The 23434-nt window shown below is 43.1% G+C and overlaps 1 protein-coding gene across 3 annotated transcripts; it reads left to right on the top strand.

The window, feature by feature from the left end:
* The first annotated feature begins 340 nt into the window (after window positions 1–340).
* Window positions 341–23114, top strand: LOC133347155 (stonin-2-like). 3 transcript variants are annotated; one of them, XM_061559190.1, is made up of 5 exons: window positions 341–502; window positions 3466–3642; window positions 15605–17440; window positions 18028–18230; window positions 19209–23114. In XM_061559190.1, exons 3-5 carry the CDS (start codon window positions 15691–15693, stop codon window positions 19284–19286), a joined length of 2031 nt encoding a protein of 676 aa, XP_061415174.1. In that variant the 5' UTR covers window positions 341–502; window positions 3466–3642; window positions 15605–15690; the 3' UTR covers window positions 19287–23114. The 3 variants fall into 3 exon arrangements, with proteins under 3 accessions (XP_061415174.1, XP_061415172.1, XP_061415173.1); XM_061559188.1 differs by lacking the exon at window positions 3466–3642; XM_061559189.1 differs by lacking the exon at window positions 3466–3642 and having other exon boundaries at window positions 406–479.
* Window positions 23115–23434: the final 320 nt, after the last annotated feature.

Genomic DNA, 23434 nt, shown 5'->3' with positions numbered 1-23434 from the left:
GTTCAGAATACAAACAGCAACAATCTATCGTATAATTAAATGGTGCACAGATTTGTACCAACAGTTGTTCGAATTCACCAAATGTGTTTCCCAAGAAAGGCCAACCGCGGTGCCACCACACTAGAGGCCCTGCTTTTGGAAGAAGAAGAAAAAATGAAATCCCAGAAATGTTCCCACAGGCCCTCTGCTGGCGAACAGCTCTGCGCGTGGCTCACCAAACAATCGACGCTTTGTGCCCCAACTCCCATTGTGCAAGCCTCCGAGCCCATTGAGGGCGGCAGAAGTTGCTGGAGCTTCACAAATCTGAGGCGACAGCCTGTGCATCGAAAACAAATCCAAGACCACAGTGGAACAATGGTGCTGGACAAATGCCCTCGCTTGTACAAAGAGCAGAGCAGGGGCTGCTTGGAGGAGCAGTTGAGGGAAGCTTTGAGAAGACTTGCAAGTGGTCCCAGGCTCGCAACTTCTATACGTTTGTGGTTAGTTCTGTCATTTTTTGAAGGTATGAGTTGCTACTTCATTGAATGGCTTAATCAGTTGTGAGGCCATAATATTAACGGTGTTATGTTTTCAGGCTCTTTGACAAAATGTTTTGTGCAAATGTTAAACGGTCTCTATTTAGTGTTCCAAATGCTTCACGTGTGTGCATAGCTTGTTAGAAGTTTGGAAAATGGACTAGATTCTTCAAGATCGAATGCTACGATTACTTTTAAAAAAATACGTAATGAATAAGCACAATGGTGTTTGTTGTTTAATGGAACATTTTAAACGTACATTTAATATTCAATTCTCATACACATTTTCAAAGTGAATGTTATACGTGTAGTATAATAAAAGCATATCACACTGCAGTGATATGAAACATTGCTTTCACGTGCACTGGCATCAGATTTACAAATTATAAACCGCGTTTTGCAATTTGAGCATATGCACTTAGCAAACTGAATAACATTTAGTTCGTGCAACTTTACTCATCAAATTAGTGAATGGCTCCACCCGCTTGTTAAGATTGACGTTTCACTCAGTAGTTCATGCATCATTACAGCAACCCACCAATAGAAAGTTTTTATGTACAAATGGAAATGTCACATTTACAGTGTATTAATTGGGATATGCAAAATTGTCAGAAGCTGTAACAGAGAATTTGAAATCGCTCGTTGTGGGATGTCCTCTCAGGCTTCAAAATGTATTAGAAGATAGCACGGTGGTTACAGGGTGACTCTTAGCGATAGACCAGAAAATGATGTTATGAAATCAGACACCTTCTTGACCCAGGCCTCAAAGATCATACACGGCATTAATGCATTGAACTACTTGGTCGGGAATGTGGAAAAAGCTTTGGTTGCGGTTATTTTAAGCTTAAAATAGCGTGATGTCCCTTGATAATTTGTGATATTATTTTTGGGGAATGAATATGGTATTGAACAAACATAATACAGCACTGTTTGTAATATATTCATAACATCTGATGCATGGTGCAAGTGTATGATTAATGCGACTATAAAATGGCAGTAGAACCTGAATTTTAACAGGCTTCAACTGTATTATATTGAGTAATGAAAAACATTTCCGTCACTCAACATATTAGCATGTGTGTGTTTAATGTGTCGCTTGCAAAGCACTATGCAAATTAGAGTGATGATATAGGTAAGTAGTTTTGACTCAACTGGCTTTCATTCTATGTAATTTATAAATGGTTATGTGGGTGATTGAAGTGTTGATATTGGCAAATGAGTCCAACTCTATGGGGCCCTTACTGATGTTTATATTTTATTCTTCCCAGCTTTGTTTGAAATCTGACTTTGTTCTTCCACAACCAGGTAATTAGGCACCATGGAAATGAGCCACATAATTCAACCGGGATATAATTGATTCAACGTGCCTGTCATCAGCGGAGCATTATGAAAATTGTGATTTAAATACCAAAATTGGTAATAACGCGTTTAAATTGACTACAGATTTTCATGTAATTATGCAAGTGCAGAGTATGTTAACGTTTTTGCCACACATTTGCATGGACATTAAGGACAGTATTGTAAAGGTTAGCTATCTCGAGACAAATAGGTTGGTAGAAATAACTCGAATGCTGCATTTGAGGCTAATACTCAATAATAATAATGATTAACAGACCTTCATCAATCCACTGCTGGATGAAGGCCTCCCCATAACATTTACATTGTGGATTTTATTTTGACCATACTTTACCAGAGTGGGGTTTTCAGATATCGCTCACCACTGATGCTAGCCACTGTGCCAGAGCTCAACCATTTCCTCAATTCCTTTCGGTATATGTCTTATAGAAAGTAACAAAAAAAACCCCAATAACATTACTAATATACTGTAAATACATATAAAATGATCAACTTACCTAAAATAAGAATTCTTGGCAGAAGATGTTTTCACACATGCCAGGAGAGCTGTATGTCAGTCATATTCTGGACACACCATGCCATGCTCGATGGTTAATGTAAATCAACCAATTAAGGGAGTCTGGCTGCATATGGAATATTAATGTGATTGATGGTGGGGTAAAATTCAAGCACAAGCTCGGCTTTCACCAAACAGATTAGCAATATCATGATGGAAATACTGTTGCATCATGGCACGAACATTTCTCCCGAGGGTCTTCATTTTTTGTTATTTCATTACTTATATATCGGTGACGCAAGAAGATGTTGTCGCTCGTAAATTGTCAACACACACCGTGATGTACGCGATACACACGGCGTGTGTTGCCGGATGCGTGCGTAACACAACAGCGTGACCGTTACTCGTTGGCAGCGGTGCAGCGTGTGTGTGTGCGTGTGCGTGTTGAGAACGTGGCAACGAAAACATTGCCTCGTACAGCCACTTTCACGATTCGATGGGTGGCAATCGTAGCGGTCATGCAACTTCGTTATGAATCCGGGCAACTTCAGTTTGAGTCCACACCTGCGTCGGTGGCGCGTGACATCTGAACAGCATCTGGCCCTTGACCCAATGTGCGATAGAGAAAGAACGAAAAGCAGGCAGGGGTTTTTGAAGCACGGTCACTCAAATGGCGATGTTATGATGGGTGCCTTATTCACCGGCGGTGGATTCAAAAGGACTGACATCATTGTGAATGGATCGCTTTCAAAATTACGATCGCCTCTCCGACTGTAAGACGTTTTTTTCTTTGCCTTTCTTGCGAGTGATTCGTTTTTCGTCAATCTCTGCGGCCAGCGTGCCCTGCATGCACGTTCGCACGTACTCTGCACCATGGCAGCTCTCTCTCTCTCTCTCTTGCACTCACCGACCAAAACAAAATTGATGCACCATTGCTCAAAACCAAAACCCCAGTCACCCCAGCATCAAATTTCCTTTCTTTTTTTAAATATTGCCTTTGGCATATGTGTGTATAAATAAAGGGAGATCGTTTTCCTGTAATTTAGAACCAAGTGCCATAAACAGCACCTGCTAAATAAAAACTGTTACCCTTCCCAGGCCAGTTTGACAGCAGGGAAGAGTGTCAAAGTAGCGCTTGCCTGGGTCGGCACGGATGATCGTTTGGCCGTGTGCTCGCGCTGCGTAGCAAGCAAAGTTGGGGGCACTCGATCCGAGGTGTGTCGAGTTTTGTTTGAAAGTCAGCAACAAGCCGACTGCAGGGAGCCAGTGTCGTCGGTGAGTAGCGTCTCAGCAATGTACCACTCTGGCTCGGATCTAAAGTGAGATTCGAATTAAATCTGTTTTACGTACGCGGGTTGCATGTTGGCGATGGGAATGGTATTGCTTTAAACTGATGAACTGTTTCATAAAAACGTATTCCATCGTGCAAGAGTTTATAATCGCAGAGAACAGGGTCTTCTATCTATGAACGGTCACTTAATCGAATATTATGTTTGTTTCGCGAAGATCAATATATTCATGCTCTTAGTTTTTTCGGTAAAGTCACGTAGTTAAAAAAATTAAAATTTAAATTAATAAAATAAAATAATGATGTTTTATTATTTTATTTTATACATTTTAATTTCATTTTTTTACCTACGTGACTTTACCGAAAAAATTAAGAGTATGAATCTTTGCAGTCACGAAAGCTTCAAATCTAGAGCAATATATTGTTTTCGTTATGTGCCTGTTGTATGAAAAGCAAAAGGTCAATGTGGATGTTGCTGCATGTTCCTGAGAGAGGAACTGCATGTTGCTTGATTTTAAGCCACTGAACAGTATGAAAACATCAGTTGTGAGGAAATACAGTAGCTGGAGTATTTTTTTTGTTTTTTTACTTAAGCGTCAACATTCACTATGAAAAATAAACCGCTAATTTGTTTGTTTTTAATTGCAGTGCCGTTATAAACTACGGATGATCCTTGCCGTATGGAATATATCTAGCAATATTGTCAACATTGAATATAAGCGGCGTTTTTCTTGCAATACCTAACTAAAAATACTCCAGTTAAGCTGGTGGTAATAACAACATGTTGATCACTGGGTAATGTTGACATTGCGTTAATAGGTATATAAAGTGTAGCCTGGTTGCATGTGCTAATGGGACACGTTTAATGACTTCAGATGCAATTCGTACCGTAAAACACCACGGGTGCAATTATAACGTGTGAACCAATTACTCCCAGAAAATATCTATGTCTGTGCTTTTATTACACTATATTGGAAGAGTAAATCATATTTCTTTACAATTTACAGGTCCCCAGAAGTTACTGGAATAGATAATAATGAAAAAACTATTTGGTGTTATTAGCAAGAATGTAATTATGGAAGGCATTTACATTTGTTTTCATTAAACAGTTTGTGTACAGCTGCAAATGCCATCATAAGTGGTGTCGGATAGGTTCTGAGAAAATTATTCATGCAGAATCCGGCTTCTGTTATCTCACCTGGAAAATGTTAAGGAAAAAATTTACACAGACATATTCAGATTCAAGAACACAGGATGAGATGTTACTATCCTTTGTGCAACTAGTAATATTTTGGTATGGCACACCATATAACAATGGTAGACAATGATTGTGACAATAGGGTTATAATAAACAAAATCACAGGTGTTGTGGTGGATTCTGCGTGTAAATACAATTTTGGAGTTTGTAAAGATGTGTAATCTATTAGGCTGCTGTTGCAGCTCAGAAAGCTTTTGCTTTTTCCCATTATTATCACACGCAAGATAATACATCTTTCACTTTGGTGATATAGTTTACAATGAGTGCTTTATGAATGTACGCTGAAATGTACTGCACATGTCAAATAGTGTACGCCTTGTAAACATTACAATCTACAAGGCACTTTTTGTTCGAAGGTAAATTGCGTTCGCTATAAACCATTGTAATATTTAGTCTATCAGCCTATTACTTGTTTGAACGAATGCTGCTACATAACAGTGTTATGGAGAACCAAGAGGCTGATGGCCTAAAGGAGGATTCGTGTTTGTGTGGAGAGATGTATGTACAGAAGAGTATGTATGCTTGTTGAATTTATTAGACCAAGATCCTACACAGCAGCCCATAATGGGTTGTTGCATAATATCGCTGAATGGGCCTTCATTGTGAAGATGGAATGCTCGTGCTGATAGCATCTGAAGGCCCAGCAGGACATCAGAACTCCTCTTGTCCACGGTGATGTGGGGACGAACAATATAGATCCTACTATCTGCAATGTTATCTGAAATTTACTCCAGTTTTTGCATTTTTTTTACGTGAAAGCATACACTATGATGCATTTTCCAATCATATCCATTTGTCTTTAAACAATTGTTTTGTTCGCAATGCAGGATAGGAGAGGATGTGTGTAATAGGAGTTTTCTCAGACCCTACATCTGTAATAAGAGTCACAGGTAATCGAGTGGCAGATCAGACAAACTCTGCTAATAAGCCCAAGTAGTCAAAACCGGCACTCTGTTTGCTAGCTCGAACAAACGCTACTGGAAAAAAGTATTGGTCTGGGCGACCAATGGACTCAGACTATCCTTGTGTCTTAAGTTCTCACCTGGTTAAACAAAATAAATAAAGCTCTAAAAAAATTTGGTTTTAAGAGATGGATGTACAGTGTATATTTTACATTTAAAGTTGTCCTGCTTCTCCTTGTTACTTCCTAAGTTTTCATGGTGTTTGCAAAGAACTGTCGGTCAGAGAAGTTTGGGCTATCTGTGCACGGTTCTACAGAGGCCCATTTGTTTTGGGACTCGATCTGCCAATGCTAATTCGTCACGTCCACATTGCTATTTTAGCAAGAAAGCGATGTCAACGGCAACGCACAACTACGAGACTTCAACGAAACATATGCAGTGTACAGGGAATTGGAGAAAATGCAAGAAGTATGTTTATCAAGGGATTTTTACCAGTGAACGCCAATAAGTTAGGAATGGTGCATTTTCGGCTAGAAGCCTCATACATACTAAATGTCAACAGGCTCGGTGCATGGCATTTAAGAAGGTCAAAGCTTGCGTATGGACCTATCCAACATCTACTACGAGGATATTACACAGCAGCGTGTGATATATACGGCATTCATATAGTTATTCCAAATTAGCGCTTTCATAACACATTTGAGAAAGCTATCGTGATTTCAACAAAAAACTAAAATAAACTATTTGTTGGGCGAGGGGGTTGGGGGCTTTGAATGAAAACTGTTTGGGAATATTGCCCATTAGGATAACTTTATGACTGTGCGTGGCAGCTGCTATGGAAGGAAAGGCACAGGGCCAACGCGTGAAATGTGTTGGCCTCGACGAGAAATAGCAGCCTTGTGCAGCATGCACAATGAAGCGTTGACATCTGCAAGGGTTTAATGTTCAGCGGCAATGTGATGCTCTATATGCGTATCTTGATAGATGTGTTTTTTTTGTAAACATATCCTTAGGTTCTTGCTGCTCTTTGCAAAGTTGAGGTTTCAACATTCGTCTGGGGTGTGGATGAACTCTGCTTGTGAAAATACAACAACGTATCTTTACCCACCCTGGTTTGATCTTTAACTGCTCCTCACTCAGAAATGGTCAGTGACTCAGCGCCCATGTTTCCCGTTGGTAAGTAAACTAAATTACTTTAGAAGTCAATAAAGAACAAGATGGTGCAATCTAAATCTTCACCCCCATTCCAGCGCAAGTAAACAATACATCTTTTCATGGTCTAATTTACATGTGTTTTGCATTATCTTCGTTTTGTTGTAACTGGGCTACCCACTCCCCTAGTTACCTAAGATGAAAAAAAAAACGTTTTCTCAGTATCATCGTGACCCGTCATACATACTACGAATAGAATGCAAAGGTGTGCTTACACATAGCAGGAAGGCGCGACTCGAGCATACATTATGTGCACGTTGCTGATTGCTATGCTATACTGCAATTTGCGAATTTAGACAATGGATAATAATAATTGTTACGAATTACAAATGGGCCAAAAAAGAGCTCATCGTGATTTTCGGAGATTTAATCATCTCGATTTTAGCTCAAGAAACAGGATTAAACAATCTCAAAATGCGACACGGAGACGGGCGTGAGTGAACAAACACGTGTGAAAGTGCTGCGTGGGTTTGCAGTGTGGTTTGAAAATGAGTCACGAACAGATGGGGCAGTCTCACAATGCTGCTCTTAAAAGACAACAGCAGATGGGTTGCGCTGTGTGTGTGTGTGCCTGCCAGGGCATACACTGCGGCTTTTTCAAGTTGTTTACAAGGCAATGGGAGTAAAATAAGAGATAATGGAAGAAGAAAAAAAAGATAAGTAAACTGGCTCTTGGAAGTGATATGCAGTATACCTTACAAGGTATAGTCCCAAACACAGCAAATTTTGTAACACACAGGAAAGTGTGTAACACACACTTTGTTGGTGCTGTTTCGTGATAATGGGTCATTCGCAGTCGTGCACAAGTCCCAATAACTAGACAAAAACTCAACACATTCATCGATAACACTGCCTTAAAAAAAACCATGACTGTATATTGAAATATAAGTGACCTTTCGTCCAATGGCCCTTCTTAATAGCAGAGATGTAGATTTCGTATTCAAGCACAGGCAATAACATCGAGCCCAACAGTAACGGGTCGTGTGTGATTAGACATGAGTCATGACAGACAGCTGTTGTGTCGTGGAAGGCAACTCAGCTGGTTGTACTGTCTGTACATTCTACATTCAAATGGCTGCTGGCACCAGATGGGGGTGAAATAGTGCAAGGGCGTCCCATGTAAACACGTGTAGTATACAATAATTATTTACGGCGAGTGGTGGTGCAGCGGTTAGAGCGCTGCACTATGAACCCGGCGACACGAGCTCGATTACCACTCACGGCCACCAACATCGGTGACAATTATTTGGAGCGGTCTTGGGCCTCCCCTAAGTCGACTCAGCCTCAAATGAGTACCTGGTGTGGCATGTAAATATTGACACTGGGGAGATAAAAGCGGTCGTGTGCGGTGCTGGCCACCCACTCCCCCGTGTACCGTTCATATGTGTTTGCTAACAGTACTTGTCCTTACAATCTATTCAGGGGATCTTTGTCTTTATATACTTTACATCGTTTACACGCACACACACACACACGCGCTTTCACACACATACAGGAATGAGCTGCACTTGTTTTCTTCATCGACCTGGTCAATGCCTATGGCACCATTAATCGACCCGTGCCATAGACTGCTCTGCATGGCTTCAGTGTCCCCGGCTGTCATTCAGAACCTCTGTGAAGGGCACATATCTGCCTGTGTTTATCCACGCCAAGCTGCGTAGACGTTTCTGTTGGCTGATGAACACTGGCTCCTGGCGAAGAAGCTCCACGGTATTTTGTCGGGTTTCCCCCCCCCCCACCTGTCTATTTTACTCGTCAAACCAGTTACAGCAACAGACGAGAACCCAAATATGCTCCCAGAGACCACATACCACAACAGCAGCAGATATTCTAAAAAGGCTAAAATAAGCACCGTAAAATACAGCACGCAGGGTTGTTCATATCGGTATAATCGATAATGAAAAAGTTGTAATTTGACAGCGTTTTGAGCTGCATGGTTATCAGATAATTAAAAAAATTGTTTGGCAAAACAACTCAAAGATCACAGAGCGTTTTGTGCCAATGTCAGAATTTTCACTACACAGGCTGCATTTGATATGAAATTGCATATCGGCAGGCCCGCCGTGTCAAACACATCCAAGTTGTTGTCAAACACGTGGGACCCTCAATTATCAATGAGACGTGTCATTTTGTTACAAATGCCGTGACTGATATGTGTAGATTTAAAGTTGGATGAAATTCATGACAAAATCTTCACCCTAATAAGTGTATGTGTTGATTTGAAGCTTTCGTGAGTGCAGGAATCCATACTCTTGGGTTCTTTCGATAAAGTCACGTAGGTAGAAAAATAATAGATCACGACGTTTCGATCGCAACACAAGCAACCGTCTTCAGGTGAAAAAGAGGGGGAATCTGCTGAGGCAGGCTGTTTATAAAGATTTAGAGATGGGCGGGGCAGCTAATGTTAATGTAGTAGGTAATAATTGGCAGTTAACTTATTGTGAGGCAACACGATATTTATTTGGATTCTAATTACAAGGTCCTTAACACAAAAGGGGTAACGGGCCCTTTACCCGACACCTGGGGAGGTATGGCCTCCGCACTACACGGGCCCTGGCACTGGGAATCCCGTTAACCTTCCGTCCTCCGGCTGGGGTCCTAGAGGAGGCTATGCTGTACCCTTAGTTTTTTCGGTAAAATCACGTAGGTACCTACGGTAAAGTCACGTAGGTGAGTCACGTAGGTACCTACGTGACTTTACCGAAAAAACTAAGGGTATGAATCCTTGCAGTCATGAAATCTTCAAATCTAGAGGCTATGCTGACCCGACCGTACTGGGTCGTCGGGTCCTGACCACTGGCCTCACTCAGATCTGGCCCTTAGAAGGATAACGGAGCTTGGGGTCCAGGGTCCTAACCTCAGCCCAGGTCTTCAGTCTTTGGCTTGGAGATGACTGAGCCAGACCCTTGAGTGGTTCGGCTTATATACTGGTTCGTGGCTTGCTCCGACCTTGCCATGCCTCCCTTCCAGAACTTTCTGGAAGGTGACATCATCCCCCGATCCCCCCCTCCCGGGATGTGTCCCAGGATCTGTTTCCCAGGGATTGTCGTTGGCCCCTTTTGGGCCATGGCCATTCGCCCTGGCGTGATAGCGCTTCCGCCCCCTATTGACGAGAAGGGAGAGCTACCAGCCCACAGAGTGGTTGGTGCCAATTTCCCCCGTACATTAATGTAGGAGCGAGCAGGAGGGAGCGAGTAGGAGAGACAAATTTGATTGTAAAAAAGAGGTGTAAAAGAGAACTCGTGACGTGTGCCTTAAAGAGCGGGACAACGCATGGATCAATTAACCTGCAATACGAGGGAACACGGCGAGAAGGGGATGTAAGGGGCTATGCTGACCCGACCGTACTGGGTCGTCGGGTCCTGACCACTGGCCTCACTCAGATCTGGCCCTTAGAAGGATAACGGAGCTTGGGGTCCAGGGTCCTAACCTCAGCCCAGGTCTTCAGTCTTTGGCTTGGAGATGACTGAGCCAGACCCTTGAGTGGTTCGGCTTATATACTGGTTCGTGGCTTGCTCCGACCTTGCCATGCCTCCCTTCCAGAACTTTCTGGAAGGTGACATCATCCCCCGGTCCCCCCCTCCCGGGATGTGTCCCAGGATCTGTTTCCCAGGGATTGTCGTTGGCCCCTTTTGGGCCATGGCCATTCGCCCTGGCGTGATAGCGCTTCCGCCCCCTATTGACGAGAAGGGAGAGCTACCAGCCCACAGAGTGGTTGGTGCCAATTTCCCCCGTACATTAATGTAGGAGCGAGCAGGAGGGAGCGAGTAGGAGAGACAAATTTGATTGTAAAAAAGAGGTGTAAAAGAGAACTCGTGACGTGTGCCTTAAAGAGCGGGACAACGCATGGATCAATTAACCTGCAATACGAGGGAACACGGCGAGAAGGGGATGTAAGGGGCACGACGGAGGAAGGGAACAAACGCCACAACCCTAGACAGTCCGACACTTTCCCGAGCACTCCAGAGCAAGGATCAACGGATCCGCAAGCATTTGGACCGAGTCCGCAATGCTGGTCTGTCAACAGGGATGGCCTCCTGCTCGCGGATCGACCGGAGGTGCAGACTGCAGCACAGGAGGAACAGGAGCAGCAAGCACAGCAGCAGCAGGCGCATACTTGATCCCGGCGAGGTCCTGATCCCTGTCCACAGTCACAGGCCCGAATGCTGTGGACGGCACGACACAGTCCTTCCGACACACGCCCTCCGAACACACCATTCCCGGCCCGTCGGACACATCAGACACCGGCAGGCCAATCGTTGTAGATAAAGAGGCGATACATAGAGAGACAAACGGCTTCAACCGAGAAGGACGGACGAATCAACGACAACGGCCCACCCGGATACACACACATTGTGGCCGTTTCACCTCGACCACTTCCACGGGTCCTTGCCAGGGCTTATGTAACTTAGGAGACGTACCAACCGGCACCTGGGGGCAATGCAACCATGCCTTGTCGCCAATGGACCATGGCAGCACGTGATCCGGCTTCCTCGCATTACGTTCATTGCGCGCCTGTGTTTTTGCGGCGTTAACTCTGGCCGCCTCTCGAGCCATAGAAATATGCTGTAGTGAAATTTGCACATGCTCAGACAATCTTGACTTCCCTTTATCCAGTGACAAACCCAATTGAGCATCAATAGGGGGCACATTCTCCCTCCCATACATGAGCAAAAAAACGGTGAAAACCCCATGTAAGTATGAGGGGCCATCCTATACGCGGCGAGTACACTCGACACATGCAAATCCCAATCCATCTGCCCAGCGTCGACCGCCTGACAGAGCATGGAGGTCAAAGTTCTATTCAGGCGCTCCACCATCCCATCTGTCTGTGGGTGGTACGGCAACGTCCTAAATTTCCTAGTACCCAAAGTATCGCAAAACTCACGCAGCAATTTAGACGAGAAATTGCGCCCTTGTCAGTGAGCAGTTGCTCCGGGGCTCCCTTGTCTATCACATAATAGTAAACAAACGCCTCCGCAATGGAGGCCGCTGCCTGGTCAGGCAGCGGCCAAGCCATAGGCCATCGGGAAAAATATTCGACCCCCTCTAAAAACAAATTATTCCCTTGTGGAGTGGCCAGGAAGGGCCCAAAGATATCGAGCGCCACCAATTCGTTAATACGCGAAACCGAAATGGATTGCATCGGCGGATGGGACTTCCGCTGCGGCGGTTTCCTGTGCATGCATTCAACACATCCTTGGATCCATCTGGAAACATCGGCTGTCATCCCCGGCCAATGATAGTCACGCTGTATTGTCAAGAGGGACTTCTGGACACCGAGGTGCAACTGCTCATCCTCGTGCAGCACGCGAACCAAGTCACCCTGGAGAGCAGTGGGGACGACAAGCCACCAGCGATCCAACATATCCTCTCTCCACATTAAAAGGCCGCCATGAAGGATCAATCGGGGCCCGTCAACTGATGCAATAGTTTGTGTACCAACTCACCTGTTGGGTCTTGATTTAAAGCTTTTGTGACTGCAGGAATCCATACTCTTTGGTTCTTTCGGTAAAGTCAAGTAGGTATAAAATAAAATAAAATATTACGTGACTTTACGAAAGAACCAAAGAGTATGGTCACCTGTTGGGATTGAGATTGAGCTGTCGGAGGGGCAGCGGGCGCCGGAGCAGCAGTCAGTGACGGAGGGCGATTCTGGCATCCCCTCGCGAAGTGCCCCGGCTGGCCGCAGCGGAAACAGGCCAATGGCGGCCTCTGCAGCACCCAGTCCTCATGTTGACATGGTCTCCAGCTCCATCAATGACGCACAGCATTGCCCTGTCTCTGATTCCACGACGGAACCGCAGCAGCGACGTCCCCCCCCTGAAGACACATCGCCGGCCGGAACCACCACCACTTTGCTCGGCTACCATCCCTTCCGTTCCCCATCTAGCTGTGGTCCGCCGTCCACGCCGCCATCTGAAACTAACGCTGTAGATTTTCGTGGGCCTGAAGACACCTGGAGGCCCACCGGGATGTTTGGATGTCTTCGTCACACACAGGTAAGACCACTCCCATGTGTCTAGCCAGACCCAACACCAACAGCACGCTGCGATAGGCGAGAGGCATCTCGGCCTCTCCTCGCTTACATTGAAGAAATTTGCGTCGCGTGTCAGAGGCGGCTCGTGCACGTCCGCCATTTCAGCATAAGCACCCTGAAGAGTGGACTTTTTCTCAGTAGGAATAGCTCTGAAGACCGCAAGAGTGTCGTCGTCCAAAACAGTCGGCAGGGCGACCAGCGTTTCCTCCTCTGTCAAATGTACTGAATGGAAAGCCGCCCCGAATCGCCTCCAGTCGCCACCTGCCACGACGAATTATTTACCTTGAGGAAGTCTTCGAGTACGATCGGTTACACTTTACGCATCCTTAGTGGCGGCCGCTGTGTCTTGAGCACCACGCGTCTCTTGTAAAATGGCCGACTCCGTCCCCGCCTCTCCCGCGCCTCCCAAAATGGCGGTGTCGGACTGCATGCTTCCCTCTGCACGCGTAATGGCGGCCGTCACGTCTGTAGACGAACCCACTGAAACTTCCACCCCGGAACGCCCCGCCACCGTAGAAGCAGTGAGGAGCGACACCAGCTGCACAACAACTGCCCGCAACGAGTCCAGTTACTCCGTCACCCTCCTCTACCAGGGCTATTGTATCAGAGCTATTGTTACCAGGGCTATTGTATCAGAGCTATTGTTACCAGGGCTATGTTATCAGGGCTATTGTATCAGAGCTATTGTTACCAGGGCTATTGTATCAGAGCTATTGTTACCAGGGCTATGTTATCAGGGCTATTGTATCAGAGCTATTGTTACCAGGGCTATTGTATCAGAGCTATTGTTACCAGGGCTATGTTAACATATATATTACCAGGGTTATGTTATCAGGGATATGTTACCAGTATAATGTTCATTATAAATGTTGTTGGGTTAGATCGCATAAGTATGAATGTGTCATAGCTCTCCACAACCCGACACAGCCAGTGAGGTTTGTCACTTAAACAAGACGTGTCAATTAGTAAACTACTTCAGCCCGCAGTCAGCTGGAGAGTAAATCAACAACATTATCAGGGCTATGTTACCAGGGCTATAGTGGAGTGGTTATTCGAAAACAAATGGGTACTTTACCGGAATAGTGCCTGCAATAACAAATGCTGTACTGCCACGTATAGTACTGCAATTTAGATGTATTTATGCAGTCTGTTTTGGCGTCAGCCATTGGAGCTCACACCACGTAAAGAGTTAATTGAAGTTAAAATTATAAGAGCGTAAAAATGTGTCCTTGAAGAGTATTATTTTTAGATACAAACCATGCTACAGCACGGTAGCTACATACGTAGCCGCACCATATACACATTTTCTTGTTAATTTTGGAGATATCCACTGAGATGTCGCGCCCCATTTTCAGGGAAGGTGAATACCCTTGGCAGGGATATTGTTTTGCCCTATCGTGATTAGTCATCGATAGTATATGTAACTGAAAAACACCGCTAAATAAATAACACTCATCATACCAGTATCCTTTGGGGTGGCACGGTGGCTAGATACAGTATTACACAACTCGCCTGATATACAGGCGGTTTTGGGTTCGATCCCAACCCTGATGCCTGTATATTTGGAGTTTGTGTGCTCTCTTACACTGTGGTCTCATCGAGTTTCTCTCCGGTTTTTCCCTCCACGTTTAGAAACATGCTTTTAGATTAGTTGCCTGCAATAAAATTCCACATGATTAGCCACTTTGTTAAGCTATTATTTGTGGCCAGGTCACTTTACCTGGTAAAATAAAAATAAAAGTTTAGTTTTAACTTATAATTTCATCATCGATTTCAAAACAGGACTTTTATATTTTTAAATGTGTGTGGCTTAAATGCTGCATGTATCAAGGCATATACAACAGTATAAGCACAACTACATTATTTTTCTCCACGTGGAAATACAAATGTTTTGGTCTTTTGGTTTTAAAGACTGATATTAATCCAGCAGCACTTGTTTAAGCAAGCAAACTTTGGATTGCTTTCAACCTTCATATTCTCATCATCAGGCCAGCTTGTTCAGCAAATGCTGCTGGGTTGCTAGATGTTTTTGGCAAGAGCACTCCATGTATATTTATTATTTTAAATGATAATGCAACTGAAATTGTGAGCATTTTTTTTATCCTAATGAATGTACCGTGTTAAAATTAAATACTCTATTGTCTAAAGTAGTGTTATCCATTCCTATAATGAGTAAAGTTACTAAAAACTACCACACTTCTCTGTTATTCTTAAATTGGTAAGCGAGTCGCTAAAATGTCTCTAAATATGCCTTCATATAACACAATAACACAATGCCCGTGAACAAATGATTATGACCGTGCTTGCAAACTGGAGGTGTCACATTACCATATATATTACAAACTCAACCTTTGGAAGCAGTTAGTGAAAGGGGCTTATTTGTTGTAAACTCGTTTTTATTATAAGTGAACATGGCTAGTCACAATAATAAAGTCAGGATTTCCATAGAGTGCAATGAATATATTAGTATTCAAAGGATATAAACATCAATGCCTGCACCATATTCCCTTTCTGTGGTACTCTGTGTCTCATTTTAGGTTCCGGCTCCAGACTCGCGGATGTGATGCATTGCACTGCAACCTTGGGAGAGTGAACACAACAGTGCCTGTCCAGTGTGGGCATCATGACTGCTGCTCATTTTTCAGAATGGGTGACATTTGATGAAGAGCCTGGGGTCCCAGAGTGGGAGAAAGTCTCTTCCTCGGATGCTAATCAATGCAGGGCTAACATTGCAAATGGAATTGTCAATTCTGCATTTGACTCGCACTGCTTAGAGGGGGAATCTGAGATACGTAGCTACGTCACTGATTCTTTGAATGAGCCGCTCAATAGTGAGACAACCTCTTCGCCAGAATGTACAACCATTTCTGAGTATGAATCGGAGCTGTACACTCCACTGCATCCAACAAATCCTTTTTTGACGAATCTGCTTGAGCCAGCGCAGACATCACCAGTTAACCCTTTTCATTCATACTGTGAGCACTTGGAAGATGTAATTTCAAAACCTTCAGGGGAAGGAGACTGGGGAAATAACCTCTACTCATCATCAGTCACGTGCTTTCCCACTAACGAGGTTGATGAAACCAAGCGAAGCTCCGGCTTCTCTGATGGAACGAGCAGCCAGATAAGTTCAGTGGAGTCTGGCCATCAAGAAGAATGTGCCGTGAAGCCGACGCAGAGTCATGGCGTAGACTCTCAAAGCCTCAATAATCTACCATGCTCTTCTGCTGTTGTGTCATCGCTGTGCGTGCATTGCCCCGACTATGTCGCTCAGAGTGAGGGTTGGCATCTAATGCTGCGGATCCCTGAACGGAAGAGCAAGATGTCATCTCGACAATGGGGACCCGTCTATCTTACTCTCAAGGATGGGCTGCTGCAGTTCTACTACGAGAAAGGCTTAGAGAAGCCTTTTAAAAAGTTCACGTTGCAAATTGGCCATGAGCTTTCCGAATTTAGACTGGAGCATTTTAACGAGCTTGGCAAAATTCACACTCTACGAATCGAGGCCGTTGCGTACAAAGAGAAGCGTAAATTCCAGGCAAAGCCAACGCTCTTGTTTGCTGACAACAGGTCTGAGCTGCTGAAACTTGGCACGACCGATTACGGTGACTTCACCAGTTTCGTGCAGTCGGTACAGGACGAGCTGATGAGGCTGCCATGTCCCGTGGAAACAGACGTGGCATATATGGAGGATATGATGCTGGTGGAGGTCTTTGATGAATTTCAGGGCATTCTGAGTGTGGATAATGACCTCGTACAACATGCAGTTACTACACATATTCAAACGGTTGCCTTTATTTCTGGAAATCATGATTGCTGCCTCGACTTTCACAATTGCCACACAAATTCGACGGAAACTGCGTTCACCGAGATTGACAGCATGGCTTTCTATGGCTATCAATTCCATTCCTGTACCAAAATTGTAGAGTTCAACACATCCAAAATGGTTAAATTCACCCCGCCAGATGCTTGCAAGATTGAGCTGATGCGATTCCGCACAATTTTCCCAGAAAAGGGGCTCCCGTTTCTGATAAAAACCATAGCTACTGTTCAAGGAGCCTTTATCGAGCTGCAGTCTTGGCTGGTGATGTCAACAGAGTTCTCATCAAATCAGAGCCCCCACCTGCTTGTCCCATGTGAGAATGTTATGGTGCGATACCCAATCCCGGCAGACTGGGTAAAAATCTTCCGCACCGAGAACCTCATCAAGCAAAAGTCACTGACCGCTAAAGTGAATAAGAGCGCCAAGTTTGGCAGTGTCAGCTGCACCGGTTCAGAGCCATTGATGCAAGTGACCATCGGATCTGCAAAATATGAACATGCGTTCAATGCTATTGTGTGGCGCATTGAGAAGCTACCAGATAGGAATGTTGGTAAGTGGCACATACATACACACACAAAAGGACAATAATTTATATACCCATTTAGAAGTTAGCAAAGTGGGCTGGCAATCCAAAGGTCACTTCTGTTCTGGTAGTTGAAACAGTGAGGCAAGTTTCTTAACGCCTCCCCCCCCCCGCCTCTGTCCACCCTGCAGTGTTCTCGTTAATTGGGGTACGCCACGCTAAGTAAGTCTCGTGTTGTGGGGTAAAGTGTGGGTACTTCCATCTCTTCCGTGATAATTTTGGCCAGCGTGGAAGAGTAGGCCACGTTGCCTCTAGAGGGGCAATCTCTTGAGCTCCCTCTCTTGGGAACCCTTCCGGAAGCAGTGACATGAGGAAATTATTGCAGGGCTGCACTCTCTAACTTTCGTTTCCTTTTTTGATAATGGCAAAAAATTGCAATTCCAAATACATGACTTTAGCAGTAAAGCAAATATGGATACAAATAAACATGAACATTCAACACAGAGGCCGTTTTAAAAGCAACTGTATCTCCATAACAGATTTGTCCAAGTGTCGAATTGTCATTTTGAAAAAGAAACGGTTTTTTTTCCTTCTCCCCTTTTTTTCTTTTGAAGCTGCAGATCATCCTCACCGCTTCTCGTGTCGCTTGGAGCTGGGATCAAACAAGGAGCTTCCTTGTGCATTCTTCCGTTCCGTGGACGTGGAGTTTGACATGCCAGCGGCGATGGCTTCCAGGACCGTGGTGGGCTGCGTCAGCTCGCCTGCGAATCCCAACCTGGCCAAATGTGTCACCTACAAGTCTCACTTTCACTGCAAGGTAAACAATGACACGTCGAAAGGAAGTGAACTTTGATTGTTGGTCGTCAATCAGTTCAAGTGCTAGGTGCATTGATGCATTGCAGGATCGTGGCAGGTGCTGGTGGCTTGGTGAGGCCTGCATCCAGCAGTGGGCTAACCATGGCTGCTTCTGCTGCTGCTGGTTATGATGTTATTAAGACTGCCACATAACAGAAAGCTACTGTTGGGCAATCTTTTAGGCAATTAATTTTAATCTTTCAGCAATAAAGACATTGTCAGAAATGGTAGCTTTGATATACTGTACTGTATACCGGTGAAGCAAATGTGTTGCAATATTTTTTTTCTTTTACCAGGTAAAAACCCACTGAGCTATATAGCTCTTTTTCAAAAGAGACCTGTCCACAAATTAATTATAGCTCAACGAAGTGGCTTATCGTATGGGAATTTATGGCAGCCAAATACTGTAAACGCATGTTTCTAAATGTGGAGAGAAAAAACGGTGGATCCGGCGACCACGGGGAGAACATGCAAACTCCATATGCAGGCGTCAGGGTCAGGATAAAACTCACAACCTCCTGTATACCAGGCGATGTAGTTAATATCTCGTCAAGTTGATGAAGGCCTCACCAGGTTGCTGTCATTGCTCAAAGCTCATCGATACACACGAGTTGATTTCACCGATTCATCTCCACGGTGGATTTTTGTTACATTCAGGCAGTGTTAATGACAGATAGGCATTTTCTGTATGTCCTTGTGTCCTACTGCCAATGGATATTCTTAAGTTTTCACCTAAATCTATAATCATCCGCAAGTGGTGATAGATTCACAGTGACCTTACTCTCCCCTAAGGTCTTGCCGATGTTCGTGGACATGATAACAACTGATTGTGCTTTCATCTTCAGTTACAAATTACATCCCAGATAGTGGCCAAGTTAAATGCTTTAAGCGTTGGAGTGAATGCTCTATAAACTGTTTTAAAACCAATCTTGCATTGCAGGTGGAAATGGAGCGAAGGTGGTTGCATCTGGGAGATACTGATGTGGAAGAAAGACCTGCAGCATGTGCACTGCAGTGAAGGCAATAATGACTATTGATAACGGATTGAATAGCAGCAGGACTCTCTGAAGCCGAACATCAATGCATCACAAAAGTCATACAAAAGGCATGGGGTAATGCCACGTGGGTCGAGGGCCTCATTTTCCACTTCAACTAATTGAGGCCTAATGACCCCTGAAGCCATGTGATAGAGATGTATCATACCTTGATGCGTGTGATTTACACTCCATTAAACCTGAGCGAGTTGTTTTGTCCCTCTGAACACCCCCACATTTTTCAAGAAAAAGCCATAAAATGTGACCTCGTATTTCTTTTATTTTTCTTCCATACTTCCTCTGCTAAGGTTTGACCAGATGTGTTGTTCACCAAAGTTTGCTTCGGCTCTTGTGAAGTGTCAACAGGGAAACTAAACTCAGCGATCTCTATTGATTGAACACAAACTCACAGTGTGACACATCCTTGGATAGGTCTCCCTGTTCACACACCATTACATTTTTATAGAAAATCACAGTCACCCCTGAAAGTTAAAGATGAGGATCATAAAACATTTGAGTCATCCCCATATAGTTGCTAAGGGAACAACATGTATGATTGATGTATGTATGTTGAATTTAAATTGTTTGATGCTGTATTTATCAGTTGTGTATCATTTGTGAATGCATTGCATTACATGAATATCTTCCAAAATCTAAATGGAAAATGTAACATTACAGTAGTTCAAATTGAATTTTAATGCAATTTCTTTTTGTTGTTGACAGGGCTTAATTTATCATAGAATAATTCTCTGGAACTCACAACCCCCTTTAGAAGGGGGGGGAGGAGGGAGTGGATGAATATTTTCCAGTGCAGAGCTTCAGTTAGAATTAAGCCCTGGTTGTTTATGACTAAATACAATGTGGAGTATAAGTAGAATGTGAGACTATAATCCAGTGGAGCAGAACAGCTCTGTTGTACAATACTGTGTACTGCATGGGAATTTGCTATCTATTCACTTGAGGGTAAAAAAAGGGATACGATGAATCACCACCTCCAGGGTGCATAGAGCATCTGTAGTGACTGTACACTTTTTTGTGGATGAAACAAAAAAAACTCGCTGCATACTATTTGGAAATTTAAAGAAACAGTTTTTGCATGTACCAATAACAATGTAAATCTTTTCATTGCTACATCCCCATTGAATGTTTTTTTTATTAAGTTCTGTATAGGAGCATCTTTTCCTCACGTGGCAGATAATATTCGTGAATGCCATCATAGTCAATTATATTACGATTATGCATTGGAGAACAACTTCCACTTATCTGAGGTGATTTTTGGATGAAGATTTCTGATCTCAATGATCTGCAATGCTACCTTCAAATCTACTTTACTTGTCCACAGAGGGCTGCAAATGAGTGTATTTTTGTTGTTGATAATAGGGTCCACAGATTATAGGAATTACAGATAATAGGGTCACATATAAGAGGAGTCCTACTCTTGATCCTCAACCAAGTATTGGCCACGGCTTGTAATTTCAACCCGTTGAAGTAAATATTCACGAGACCTCCTCGTTTTGCTGTGTGCTTGCTCTGGTTATGACCTGCATGCGCTTCTAACCAGGCAAGTGTTATTTACACATCGTCACACTCAATTAATGTGTGCTCGTTTTTATATATATGTGCTGTAATTTATTTGTGGTCAGTGTAATCTTTCTTTGAAATGTAATTTTTCGAAGAGTGCACGCATTTTTTTGCATGTGTATTCTTTACAAGTATTTTCTGTACACAATTCTAGTCGTGATGAGCACAGGTCTAGTGGTGATTATTGATGGCAAGTACTCGATCGTAATGGATTTTTGGTGATGTTTAGTACAAAGGAATACTCTGTATGGCAATGTCGTGTTAACGGAGAGTTGTTGATGTGGCAACAGTGGATTCATCCTTCAGAATGCAAACTCAAGACTTCCCTTCTCTGTGTCACTCTATTTCCTGTTTGTATTCTCAGTTATACCCTTTAGCCATTTCTTCCTCAAACCACATACAGTACAAGCCTGCTGCTCACCCTCTTCTGTTTAAAAAAAAAATATTTTGTCTTTCATATTTTTATTGTAATTTTTATTGTGGGTTTTCCTTTTATTATCTTCAATTTTTTTTTTCTATCTACGTGACTTTACCGAAAGAAAACCTCGTTCCTGATTGCCATTCGCCATGGCTTCCACACCCACATTTATGTGCTTTACTACCCTCTGCAGCCTGTTGAAATTGACCATACAATATATTTAGCCACCTTATCCAAATCTATGCCTTCGTGATGTGTATTGATGCAGTTTAGTATTGAGTGGTTTATTTTAAAACCATTATAATGTCATGATTACAGTATTCAATGCAGTCTAGTGCATTGAATATATTGAGAGAACAAAAGGCTGAATCAAATGTTTTGACTTGTAAAATTATGAGCACGGGAAAGTGGATAACGTGCAAAAATTAGGACATTTGAACAACTGGTTGCAACTGAGAGGAGTATCCAATGCAAAGCTGTTGAGTAATATCACGGACAGAACTAAATTGAACAAAGGTCACACTCGCCGACGTCTTTAAGAAAGGGCACAGCACAGAGCAGTTTAGTGTGGGCTACACAAGTGATACACACAACCGATTTCAATGGTTCGTTATTTTTGTAAGCCCTAATGGGGCAAGAGCAAATTAATCGTTGTTACACATGAACTATCTGGCCGGTGTCATTACCTGGTGAGCTAAAGCTGATCCACTAAATGTGTCCTTAACTCGTTAACTAGAGAAAACTCTTAAACCACCCCACTCTCACCCAGCACCTGAGCGGGTTGTGTTTGAGGGCATTCTAGCCATGTGTAGTATATAGTCCCATCATGGCTTGGCTTCGCGAACGAAGATCTAGGAAGGACATCCACGTCTTCTGCAGGCACGCTGGTGGCTGAAGAGGCCTATGCGGGACAAGCAGGTCCTGCCACAACAGCTGCAATAAATACAGTATATAGTATACTGTATTTATTGTCAAAGTTATCACTTATTACAAGAGCATGCTGCTTAGTGCTCATTAATTTGTACAGACGTAGAAGACGCCGTTGCATTGTTTTCAAGAGAATCGTATTATGGTATTGTTCAATGTAATTTTCCACGGTTTAAAAAAAGGTAATTTTAGACGTTGAATTATTTTAAGGATAATTATCAAATATACTTAAACATCAGTTATTGTATACATATATTACTGTATAAAAATAAATGAGCCGACAGTAGTGTACATTTATATGTCAAAAAACAACACGAAATACATATTTGCCAGAGCTCATCCCTGGACAGCTCTGGCTGAAGTTAATCCCTGGTTATAACACAGTCGTGTATAGAACATAGTCTAACACACTAGTGATTGTTTTATTTAGTTAAATACAGATTTGTTTTAAGCAATATTAACACAACAGCAGCACATCATTATTTGCAAAAAAACAGCTCTTAACAATGCCATTTGTTAAATGGAAATGTCTTGAATTAATCCTGCATCCTTTTTCATATACACGGTGGATTTAAGTTTTTAGAAAACTAAACGCCGTTCATTAGCCTTCTAATTAATGTTAGATCTTACAATGTACTTTCCTCAAAGGAAATAGGTTTTGGAATATGCGTTGAGTAAAGTTTGTACTTTATTCAGAAAAATGAAAGTGTTAACATTTTCAACGACGAGATGTGTTATTTCATTAAAACTTTACATTGATTTTTTTAGTTTTAAAAATGCACAGGTAAGTTGTGCGCATTGACAGTTTCCTATCGGTAATGTGGTAAACAGATCAATAAACTAATTTATCGCAATGCAGTACCTACTAATAAAGGTTTCCCTGTTTCCAGTCTGTGGTTGTCTGTTAATTAGTTACTCTTTTACACTTCACTTCAAGTGACAATGTGCAATCAATGCTAATCATTGCACACCGTATGAATTCGTCATTTATTGAATTCCGTGGAAGTTTTTCAGAATGATCGCTGCATATCAACGCAGTGCAGTACAGCACATGGTAACTCTTGTCTCTGGTGGTGTGGCAGACGAACACGACACACCCTATTATACGGAACACTATCCTCAAATTAATTTCACTCATCCGGTTTTAAATTGTGCTGATATTTGAAGATAATGAGATGCATTTCCCGATTAACTCCTCTTATTTGC

Source organism: Lethenteron reissneri, chromosome 25 (genome assembly GCF_015708825.2).
Source record: "Lethenteron reissneri isolate LAM-NWPU_2019-01 chromosome 25, ASM1570882v1, whole genome shotgun sequence".
In the NCBI taxonomy this organism is placed as follows: Eukaryota; Metazoa; Chordata; class Hyperoartia; order Petromyzontiformes; family Petromyzontidae; genus Lethenteron; species Lethenteron reissneri.
The sequence above is the reverse complement of the archived record's forward strand: the minus strand, read 5'-3'. Positions and strand labels throughout refer to the sequence as shown.